Consider the following 12,961-nt stretch of genomic DNA (forward strand, 5'->3'; position numbering starts at 1 on the left):
CAATTGATAGATTCACGAATAGTAAGAAGTTACGAATAAGTAATTGAAATTTTCTAATCATATGATTTTTTAAACAATTTCTTTTACACTTCGCAATTGATAGATTCAACAAAAATTGTTTAAATAACTACTATTTTGGATCTCTATATCTAATTGTCGAAAATAACCATGTGATCGCAGTCCGAGGGTTAAAGCTGAAAATTTGCTTAAACATTTATTAGATTCGGGTGAAAAGTTAAACGGTATCTTAAATGCTATTTAAATGGTATCTTGACAAAATGGTATCTTTTCGAACGAAGAACAAATTTAGATTGGTGGAATTTTTCTGTAAATGATAACGGTGATGATGAGTAATATTACCGTCATGCCACACCATTCGCAACGGAACCCGGAAAGGCATTCGGCAGAGAAACAATTTTTCTTGCAGACAGCACATTTCGAACTGCTGGGAAGATTGCCTTCACGCCAGTGATGAGTGTGGTTTACCTGCGCCAAGTCTTTCCCAGGTAAGTACGTGGCGTTCTCTTTGCAGTCTGCCACGGCAAAATCCTGGCACTCCGTGTGCACGAAGTACTCGCATACTGGAATAAACAACATTATTAACTAATTCATCGGTCTTTTATCAATAGTTTCGCCAAACGAAACTACGAAAAAACGACACCTTTCAAGATTTTCATTCAACCAGTTAGCTGCTCTTTAAATAGTATTAATGATGTAATATATACATCAAATATGTCGCAAAAGTAAGCGACGATAAATATACTGTCTAACACAGACACTATTTAAAGTTTTTTCATAATAATTATTTGTATTTTTTTGTTATTTTTTTCATTTTATTTCGTCTTAACTACCAAATATTTCTGATACATATTTTTATTTTTGATAAAATTACTATTTAAACAGCAATTTTGTATGCTCGACGAGTACATTTGACATAACACAAATTATTGTCATTTTCTCGTAGCGAGTATTCGACAAAAACAACTAACTGGTTAATACTATTCTTATGAAAGAAGTCAAAAGATATCTTTTAAAATTTTCATTCAACACTATTTTTATCAAAAGTGTTGTAGAATACGTTTTAAAGTTTTGATTTAACCCTTTGCACTGAAAGAATCTAACCGACAATTCGAACGTATGTATCAGTGATATAATAAATAACTCTTTATCGCTCGAATAATGAACCATTTCGACAAAAAACGGAGTATGCATGCTTAGGACCATTTATATCTTCATTCATTGATATTTTTTAACATTTTTTCAAAATATCGTTTATAGATACGTTAGTTTTCTATAACAAACATTCAAATTAATTGTCAGAAATTAGCGAGTCGAATGTTTATACTCTCGGTCAAGATGTACCCGAGCTCAATGATTCGAGTAACAAAAAAAATAAAAAATGATAGAACATCGGAAATAATTAATCTGCTGAAATAATATTTGATAAAAGATTATATCAATATAGATTTTATGAAATCGAAATTGTTAATTCTTAAAATAGTATAATTATTTGCAGTTTTGTTATGTCTTCTTAGAAGGGACATTCGAACGCAAGGGGTCAAAATTAATTTTTAATCGTCGTCCCTCGATTGATTTTTTCGAATTTTCAATTTGTTAAAAATAAGTGTATACGGATAATGAAATTTCGATTTATTTGATACGGATGAACAAAGCAGTGTATAATCTACGTGATAATGTTAGGCATACCTCTTAGGTAGCATACTTACTTTCACAGTGTATGGATAAGCTATCATCGAGCCGTTTGCGACAGACGTTGCAGAATTTTCTTCTACGATGTTCCTGTTCGGACCAACAATGTGCAACCGGGTTCTGCAACAAGAGAACCACTAACCTTTACCATAAAGAACGCACTCATATAACGGCATTCACGGAAACAGCTTGTTAGAGAAATTACATTACAGTGAAAATGTAGCTTCATAAAGCATTGCCAGTTTCGTATATTGATTTGTTAAGATGATAGTTACGACAATGGTATGAGAAAACAAGGAGTGGACGATTTTTATACATATCACCAAAGATATCGGAATACTATCATCGTATATTAATTTTTGCTTAGGTGCTGCGAGTATATAAAACTTTCTTTGCTTTAAACCCCTTCTGTTACATGGATATTAGAATGTTGATTTAGTATGTCATAATCATTGAGTTCTTAAGAATTCGGGTTTCCTATTTTTGAAAACAGAACTCGGAATTAACCAGCACGCGACGAGAATCGCGAGGGATACACCTCTATCTGCCCCCCTCCTCTACACACACAAAGCAACTTAACGGAATAGAAGAATTTAGAATTTATTCAATCTTCGATTCATAAACCGAATCAAGTAAAATGGAAAATTGAAAATGTTAGAATCAAGTTAGAAAATTCGTCTACTATTTTACCTAATAAAATGATGAAAATGCAGATTGCGGATCTTCATGTACTTATGGCATCTTCGTGATATCAAAGCCTGATAAAACGTATAAATTAAATAAAAAAGTATTTTTTTCACGATAAGTGATCTTTCAGTCGACGACGAGAACTTTCTTTAATTTCTATTTTTTGTTGATTGACGTATGAAAATGAGAATTTGTACAAAGATTCCCAATCTAGTAATAATCTGCCATAAACTGTATATTTTCCATAATAACTGGACCTATTTGAATTTTCGCATACCAATTACTTTTCTTAATTACTAGTTTACTTGTTTCATAATTAACGTTAGTGATAAATCTTATCGAGTGGGAAATCTAACTGGCCTGCCTTGATTTATAAGAATAGCAAGACAGTGATTATTTATATATTCCGTCATTCTTGTTATTACGTATGCTCGACGCAAGTAACCGATAACAGTCATTATAATTTCAATTGCTCAAAAATAGAAAATGTAAAATCGGGCACTTTATATTTCATTTCTCTTAATCGATTTATGACATTGCGCTAGGATTTCTTTTACAGCTATGTTGATTGAAAAAGTTCCCCAATAGAACGAGACGTTTTCGTTTCTTCTATGTCTTCATTTACTTTTATTCCTTGATTTTGATAATAGTCAATCTTTTTCCGATTTAGTGGATTCATATTTAGTGGACTATGTCCAAATCCTTACGCATTAGTTTTACTGTAATGCACATATTTTCTAAACTACATTTTTTATGCCAACTTCAGTCGGATGGACCTCATATAACTAACTGACAATTGGAATTGGTTATTAGAAAATAAAAATTTATCGATATTTTTGATGGTTCAGATGTTAGAGAAACAAGTCTACTAAATAATTGCTATTTATCATTTTTTAACTTTTTTATTAAAATTTAGAACAAAATGTTTAAAAAATGCGTTTAGCAGATCTCGATAATTTGTATACAGCAAGTACAGATAAAATTTTCAGTTCGCGAAAACAATTTGTTAACCATTGCCTAATAATAACTGACAATAATTTGATTGAAATAGGTTGATACAAAATCAAGCTACGCGTATTGAAAGTGATTAAAATCTTGAGATATTTTATAGTACAATCACTGATCTTAAACTGCGGTTTTCAATATCTTTAATTGTTTGTAGCTCGCAGCAATGTTAACTAATTTGTATTAATTTGCTAGCATAATAAGTTACCGAGATCTTTAAAATACATTGTTTAAAATTTTGTTCTACACTCAGATAAAAAAAGATAAAAAATACAATTTAATATTTTTCGCTCCAACTAGGTGCAATGTTAAAAAATAATTTCTTTTACAATTTCTAGGAAACTAATACCTCTGACATCATAAAAAGAATTTAAATCGTTTGATCGAATTTTTTACAAGTTTTCCCATACTAGAAGGCTTTCGAATACTCTCGTGGTTTACGGCTAGTAATTGCTTACATTCTATCGTTTCTCAGTTTTAACTATTTTAGTACTGTTTTTGGTCTAACAGCTTCATTCTGTCATTAAAACGAGGAATTTATGGTGAAAAAGGTGAAAAAGTTGATGCCTACAAATATATAATTTCGATAAACATACATGGTAGGATGGTATTTCATCATCTTTGTAATATGGGCAGACCTCGATAAAACAAACATCGATGTTTTAAGAACAACTCATTATCAATAACAAAAGTATTTAAATTTCTCTACTTCTGACTCAACGATCATTGATACTTTCTATAGAATCACTTGGGGTTAATTTGATCCCGCGTGATTCGCAAAAGGTTAATTAAGAAAAGTAATATAGTTCTTGTTGTTTTTATTGAAAAAAAGACGTTAAAATATGCTTTCGATTACGTAAAGACCGCGGACAATGGCGGTTAGGTCTGGGCACGGTGTAAGAAGGAAAGATTGACGGGCTACAGTTGTTCCACCACAAAGTTTCTATGACGTTAAAGGTTTACTTCCACGAGTTCCCGCGAGAGGTGCTAATGTTTACATCGTTACTCACCCACATTACTTATTTAAATAATATTTATGTTAGCATTATTGCAGTGGACACCATCATTGCCTTAGGTTCACTTAAATGTGACATGACTTCATCTGTGACCTCACAGATGAACAGTTGAGCTGAGTAGAAGCAAAAGGCATCAAGATTGCCAAGGATGCTCCCCCTTCATCCGTGACTTCACGGATGGTATAATGTCACATTTGAGGGCATTCGCGGTATCAGTGCTAAGTACATGCGATACATAAGGTTCTGCAAGACTGCAAGGATTTCTTCTGTTAGAGAAAATATAGAAATAGCTTTGTTCGGATTATCTGACGATTCAATGATAAGACAGTATTTACTGTGGATTATATGCACACACGAATGGTGGGGATGCTTGACCCCTTGACGTACCATTTTCTTCACAGACACTGCGATTAGGAACTTTGGCACAATTTCTTAGAAGGGACAGAACAATAATGTTTATTCCGTGCCTGAATTTACTTGTATACTTAAATATAATTCTATTGATAATAAGGGATTAGAATTTTATACCAATTTTAAAGAACAGAATAAGATCCATGCTTAATTATCTATTACTAGTAATATCCATCACGAGTCGGACTCGTTAAAGTATGGCAAGGGGTTAACAAAAGCCAAGGGTGGTAGAAAAATTGTCCAAAGTCTTATGATTATCAGAAATAAACCTTTAAGATCATAGAAGTCAATTCTCCTCTCCTACTTCTATTGCGAGTCTGGATTAGATCTGGGTTTTTAGGAATCATCAAATGACTATATGATATCGGCATGTCGCAATAATTAGCGATGATATCCTAATCATTAAGAGCATTAATTAAAGGTAAATTTCGTAATTTCTCTTTTTTCATATAAATTGTGTCAACAAATATTACATCTTCTTTGAATATTAAGAGGAAGATAGAAAGTACTGGCACCAGTTATTGTGTGTCTACGGTCTACAAAGGTCTGTTCCTGTGCTTTGGTTACTGTACCCCTCCCCCACCTCTGAATACTTAATTTAAATTACTGTATACAAAAAAAAATTTAATATTCAATATACTTTAATAAATTCTATTTTTTCTATAGAAAATGTAATATAATATGCTACTTAAGAACTCATATTAGTAACAACTGATTTAATAAAATTTCATACCTACATTTCTGCTCCTTAAAAATATAACACATGATCTGAAATTTGAAGTTATGTAGCCTTATTTAAATAAGTAATCACTGTTTTGTTTTTCCATAATCTTAATACTTTTTACGATTTATTTTACTGAATATTGCTTTCTTCGTTCAGAATTTTTGTTCAGAAGTTTTTTTATAACCTTTACCGAAAAGTTTGCGAATTCAGTATTATAATGTTAATTATGCTTGAAAATAAACTAAAGGCACAGTAATTGGCTATCCCACTGTAACTGGCTTCGCTACCCTAGTTAATAAGATACAACTAATTGTAAGAATATAGCGCTGCACCGTAAATGATTCTGCCATCCAATGTCGGCCCGCGCTCACTTTCGGAACAACGAGAAATGGCCGAGGTGAAAAATTTATGGAAATATTATAATTGTCCGGAGCATAAGCTCGCAAGGAAGTTAGCTTTATTGTGAGGAGAATTTTCAACGGAGCCACGACACTATGCGGCAGAGTATTCTTCACCGATGCGTAAATATAGGTCGCTGGGAAGAATTCGCTCATCTCCGGCCGCACAAAAGGGGCAAGAACAGAAACAGAGGGTATTCTTACCTTAATGAGGCTTGCCGCGATGCTGGAGCAGGGAGAGACGACGGCCTTGAGACAGCGGTCGTGCACCACGAAGTTGCAAACTGTAAAAGAAAATAGAAATTTTCACTATGTCCTCCGTGCATCGGTGAATCGTCCAAAATCCAGGTCAGTATACCAATTATGATTTAAATTCCCAGAAAGTATATCTCCTTCTTTCATAAAAAATAAATACTTGTCTGTCTAAGGCTATTTGTGGGAAAATAATAAATAGGTTTCGTGTCCGAAGAATGACCCAGCAATAGGTTCTGTTTCCTGAACCTTCTCCTTCGAAACATGGCGAACGTTAAGTATACCGAATTGTGTATCAAAATTGGAGTAAGCATGTGCATTGATTCGTTGCAAGGAAAAACGTAGGGAAAGGTTGTGATTCGAATTTTATACATATTATAATCATTCTAGTGAACCTTAATCCGGGTACGCTCAAACAAAGTTTGTATCATTTTAAGTTTTATTTTAAGCCCTTTAATCAGAGCGTGAAACCCTGTACAGCTTTCAAACCGCGCTGGGACTAATTGCATAACCACGCTAAATATTTGTTTATTATTTCACGAAATAAAAATATGTGCAAGCATTTTACGAACGAAACGTGATCTCTATGCGTTTGTCTAGATCCAGAAATTTTCTGAACATAAAATAAATACGGCGTTTTTGCGAAATATAAATCTTTAAATGTTAGTTGTTCAGGGAGGAAATTCCCGATATAGTAACTTTTATCGTTAGCCTGTCTTTACTGTTATTTCCAACCTAATTATCGATTTATTGACTCTTAACGCGTTATTTACGAACCCTTTAGTTTCCACTAATATTAATAGCAGATACGAGTTGCAAATCTTTTAGAACATATATTGGTTCGTATCGATATTCCATTAAACGTACTATTACACGGGGTTGATCGGAAAATGTAATGTTATAATAAGAACGCTTCGCGTCGACTCGCCCAGTGAACTAGTGTTGTTGCATCGTCGTTCGTGTCTGTAAATTACAGTGACATCATATGTATAGGTAGCGAAATTCATCCTCGTCGCCGTTGCTATTAGTAGCACAAAGCATTAAAATTTTCTGAAGAATATTTTACCTATAATATATATATATATGTATGCATATAATATATATACATGCGTGCGCGTATATATGTATAATATTCTTCAAAAAATATTATACTGTATATTCTGTTTTCTTGCGATCATTTAGCAATCTTTGCAACTCAATTCTGAAAGCTATTGATCATTTGATGTATTTATAGGGAACATAATAATATACGGTACATGAAACTGAAAAACTTCCTCTTGCGTCGTGTTGTTACGCTTTTAATGAACAATGTAACATTTTCTTTGGTATTTTATCTTTACATAGCAAATCGTAACCGGCTTGAAGCAATTAACTTTCACATAATCTATTACCGTTTAATACATAAATGAGTAAATTAAAAATTAATCAATCAATTTTTGATGTGTTATTTTGAAACGATTAATCTTACAATGCAAACGACGAGTAACTCTAGAATTATTTGTGGTTATGTTCTATCGGTAGATCAAAGAGATTTCTTTTCATTTCCGAATAAAAAGACCTTTTATTTAACAATGTAGATAAATTGTCATCCGGTTTCCTTGCATTTGATCGAGCATGTGGAAAGTTCTTTCTTCAAACTATTATGTTGCATTTCTTATAGCAAGCTATTTAACAAGAAAAATACTGTTTCTAGTATTCTTACAATTTTTGATGTTACAATATTAATATAATATTGCTTTATAATATTGTTTCCGCTATACTATACATGTATAATAATGTTAACAATAATAAGCTAAGATAAAAGGGAAACATATCACCTAGGGCGAATGGAAACGAATATGATTTTTCATTGTTCCTGTAGAAATGGTCGTTGCATGGTTCACTTTCCACGAATGGGATTTTCTACTTACTTGTAGCCAGTGTATTTATTCAGTGCATCGAGAAGGGGGACCTATTGTAGTTTGACAGTCAGTCAGAAAGTTTTCAACGGAAGTCCGGCATCAGTTCGCATTGCGATTCCAGGCTTTCAGAGTTCGCACTCAATTGTAAAGTTTACGATCTGTTTGTTATCTTCCACCGACAATAACGGCCTGTCGAATGCACGCGGGAAATGTACCATACGTATACACTTTTCATAATACTGCACTTGGACAAAATGGATAGAGCAGAAATAATTGACAACTGGAACTTTCACTTTGTTCGGCCGGTCTCATTTGAGCATTGCCAGTCAGATTATGTCAGGTTATGTCACCAGATAATTTTACGAAAAATCGAAGTCGAGTAGCAAGTTTCTTCGTGTCGTTCGCGGTTCGCTATCAAACGAACGTGGTCACATTTCGCATGACATTATGCGGAATACTATTTTAAATAATTATCTAAGTTAATTGTGAAATTTTGCTTGGAACACTATGGAATGGAAATAAAAATATTATAAAATTATATCGGTGATCTGATTATCAGCTCTAAGTCCATTTCATTCTGACATTCTCGTACTGACATTTCTGCAAGATAAAAACTCCGATCTGACAGTGTTAAACGGTTATGCAATATTAAGAAACATTTTTAATAATGAACCTCTTTGAAGTACTATATTCATGTACAGATTTCTTAAAAGAAAATATTTTCAACGCGCATAGCTATGAAGCGCATACTTCTTTAGCCATATTTCAGATAAAAAATAACGAAATAATTTATTATTTTAAATAAATTAAATTGATTTTTATTAGTATTTATTTTATTTATTGAAACTAATAGTTCGGAATGAATTACCTTAAACAGTTAGTTTGCACTTTTATATTAAATAAAATTCCCATTGGTCTGTGTTTAACTAACAATGTTATTTAGTAAATACGAGTATTTCGTAAAATTTTTAGTTTACCGTATTCGAAAGACCATGATATGGATCCGAATATAAAAATCCAAAATTTCCACGCTAATTGCAATGTCAAATCGATAACTATGTTTTGCGGTATCTTTGAAAATATTTTGATGCTTTACTTAATGTTTCACCTGCGTTTTACAAATATGATATTCTTACTAAAAATATTATTTCAAGAGTAATGAGAATTATTTGAAATTGTTTGAAAAGTGTAGGATCAACGATGTGAAATCTCGCCGTGTTACTTAATTGTCTCAATCGTTATGTTCGATCCAATAATTAACGTTTAATTCGTAGCTTTCGCTAATATACGGTAACTCAATCGATTTTTCAAGCCGCCGATTTTAGCAATTATCGAAACAGGTAGAGAAACACAGGTCCACGCTAAGTATTCTATATTTCCGGGTTACTAAAAATACGGTTAGCCTTGAACGCACGTTCTGTTATTCTACAGTTTTCATCATAAGCTTTTTTCATAAATTTCTTTTTGGCGGTGCAAGGGGAACGACTATTAATAAGTTGAACGGCCTTGCTCTAAGTTCCTGAAATTCGATTTCGAATATGTGTATATGCGTACGTGAACGTATATTTGAATGGAAGAAATGGGAAAAGGAAACTTTCGAAAACAAAATTTCGATAATTAATTGCAAAATACAGAAGTTATGTTTTGTTAAAACAATCCATTTTACTCTACAGGGTACCTCATGTTGGACATGGCTGCATTACGACTTGAATTTTTCATATAAGCAGCGAATGGAACTTATAATTTTATAGTAATAAAATGAGGTTTTTTGCAAGTTAAAATTACTGTACAATTCGAGAAGCTCAATATTTAATTAATACTCTTCAGCACAATAAAAGTAGAACTAATTTCATTTCATTTTTCATTGCAAGCGCGTACACTTCTTATTTCTCACTTAATTAATCCCGAAATAAAACCTATGTTTCATTGACCATATTAATAATAACGAAAGTTTTCTCTCAAGACAGGATAATATATTGTTTGTAACGTCGAAATGGGAATGTGTACTACCATGAATTATTACTTAAGAAAATATCGCTTAAATAACAATTCCTATTAATTGTCAATCCACATCTATGTGTCGGTATAAAATAAATTTCAATGTTTCAACGATTTATCGTTAAAATATTGTAATCATTAACACAAGATATAAACATTCGTTTAGTTTCAGGTATTTTGAATTATACATACAAATATTGTATAAACAATTTTATACTTATATTGGCCACAAGGATCCTTTAATCGATGCAAGAAAGTACGAAGATTTACAGTAAAGTTCTATGCAAAACTAAATACCACTCACCACTAAAACAGGTGAACTACTAAATCATTCGTTTATGATATCCTCGAGTGCACTCGAGATTTCATACTAGAATTATGAAACGTGTAATCTTGTTATAAGTGCTTGAATAGAAACATTTATTACAAAATATCTTGTGAAAACATGTTTACAGTTTCGCAATTGTCGACACAACTGTGTACATTTTTAACCTATGGAACGGTAGGACGAAAATTATTGATAAGAGATATAAGGAAGAAAAATTTGTACAGTCGATGATTTTCAACATCTATAAAAACGAGTTGTAAGTGTCGAATAATTGTGTCTCCCCTTCCTAAATTGTTACTGCAATTTCATGAAGTATAGCACCTTGTAGTTTTTGTACGAACCACCTTTTAATAAACGTATGAAAACCAAAACTCAGCTTTTAATAATAAACCGAATGCAACGAAGAAGATGAAAATAATATTACAGTCACGGTGACCATACTTTCTCGGAGAAAATAAAAAACACATCTGAAGTTATTTATCATGTTATAAAAGAAAAGCTTAGAACAATTTAATATGGTGACTGGATTCGTCGTTTCGACGCCATTCTTCGACGTTGTCACTGATGACTGGACTGCGAGTAAATATAATTTAAAACAATGGAAGAACAAAACGTCGTCATGTTAATTTGAACCCATTAAAAATATTAAAAAGTCGAACAAATTATGCTTCTATCAATTTAGAAACAAATATCACTGATAAATACAGTGCCCGATTATTAATCTGTAAATAGAAATAACTTATTAATCGCACACTATATGAAAAATATTTACTACAAAAATTAAATGATTTCGAGAAGAATGCAAGATCGGATGAATAATTTTTTGTAAGGAGACGCGTACAAGAAGGATGGAGGTTAACTTTCTCGTTTCTAAACAAAATCATATTAAATAATTTTGAATATATTAATCAATTCAGTTCGCTATTCCGGACAAAAAAATATTCGACCAAGCGTAACAAAAAATTATGTGTTGCGAAAATATTTGAGTGCAAATATTGCAAGGTCGTAGCAACGTATCACGTACGCATTTACATTTTGTGAGTTGGCGAAACTTTTGAAGCGGTAAAAATAGGAATAAAATGAAATCAAGCGCAATGTTTCTTTCTAATACATTAAATAATAACGTAATTAAATTTAACTTTGCCAATGTATTTGAATAAACGCTTGAAAGAAACACTTGAGAGAAAATGCTCCTTCAAAAATGTTCGTCAAAATCAATGTCACTTTCAAGCAGATAATATTGGTACGACTACCAGTTTACAATAATTTGCACTCGAATATCTCATAAACTTATAATTTATTATCATGTGAGGGCCAATATTTTTTTGTTCAGAATGATGAACTTAATTGAGAAGTGTATACAAAATTATATGATTCCATTTGAAAAAATAACATTAATCTTCATTTTCTCTCTCAAAACCATTTAATTTCTGTGCAAAATATTTTTCATATTTTATACATAATATATATAACATATTGCTCGTAATTAAGGAGTTATTTGTTGATATAAATTAAAATCGGACACCCTGTATAGTAGACAATGTATGAAATCTGCGGCACGTGTCTGATTCGTTGTATAGTGGAAGGGGTTAAATAAAGAACGTATGATCACCGTGGTTACAGTAAAACACCGAGGCAGATCAGATTGTAGCTTGCTAGCTGTCGGGGATCGTAGTACCTACGGAATCGTCTCTTCAAATCGATCGTGCCTCGATATCCCGCGAAAGCTAAAATTAAGATATCGAGTCTAGAAATATTCCGGAATATTCGTGCAATCCCGTCGTGACGGAACGGACAATAGACTCATCCGTGTCTGTTTGCCAATTTACTCGAAGCACATGGTCAATCAACTTTTTGTTACCCCGCCGCACACTTGCACCCTCCGCCGCCCGAATCCATGCCAGGCACCATACGCGTCGCAGCGAAATGGGCGGATCTAGGGAAAAACAGCATCAACGCTTAGAATGGCTCGCTTCACCACGGAACAGCCTGAACGGCACAGCTTTTTGATGCACGCACGTGTATTCTAGGAAACCGAGAGAACTCCGATGGCATTTGTCTGCGCGTATCAAACACTAACATTTCAATATGGTCTCGCGCTCATGCTGCCTAAATTTTCCGGAGATCGAGGCTTTGCAGTGTGTCGCGTATACAAGGTGTGCCAAATGTTACAATCGGTAAATGAGCTGTTCCTGAGGTTAGTCGAAGTAACTTTCTCGCAAATGTTATTAAAGAACGACACTGCCCAATGAGAGGCGGGCTCGGCTAGCGCAGCGTTTTTCGTTAATAACTTGCAAACAAAGTCGCGGATTACATTTGGGGTAAGGAAAAAGTTACGTCGAATGACTTTAGGATCCTTTCATTTCCCGATTTTGAGTAACTTTTAAGACACTTTTAAACTAATTAATTTTTTACCCAAGTATCCAAATACTTTTGTTAAAGGGAATACAAAGATACATTGATTGATATATACCAAATATATAAGAGTGTTTTAAAAAATCAAAGCAATTTCAATTATTTATGAAATAAAA

General features: G+C 32.9%; 1 protein-coding gene across 13 annotated transcripts in view; it reads right to left on the reverse strand.

Moving 5' to 3' along the window:
* LOC144473097 (diacylglycerol kinase theta) overlaps window positions 1-12,961 on the reverse strand; it is a 66,618-nt gene that overhangs the window by 44,726 nt on the left and 8,931 nt on the right. For all 13 annotated transcript variants that reach the window (XM_078186670.1, XM_078186672.1, XM_078186667.1 and 10 more), the window contains exons 2-4: window positions 6,156-6,235; window positions 1,728-1,830; window positions 361-581 (exon numbers count right to left, since the gene is read on the reverse strand). In XM_078186670.1, the coding sequence (XP_078042796.1) occupies window positions 361-581; window positions 1,728-1,830; window positions 6,156-6,235 (404 nt within the window). The remainder of the gene's footprint in view (window positions 1-360; window positions 582-1,727; window positions 1,831-6,155; window positions 6,236-12,961) is intronic.

The sequence above is a fragment of the Augochlora pura genome, chromosome 7, assembly GCF_028453695.1.
Source record: "Augochlora pura isolate Apur16 chromosome 7, APUR_v2.2.1, whole genome shotgun sequence".
NCBI classification, from domain to species: Eukaryota; Metazoa; Arthropoda; class Insecta; order Hymenoptera; family Halictidae; genus Augochlora; species Augochlora pura.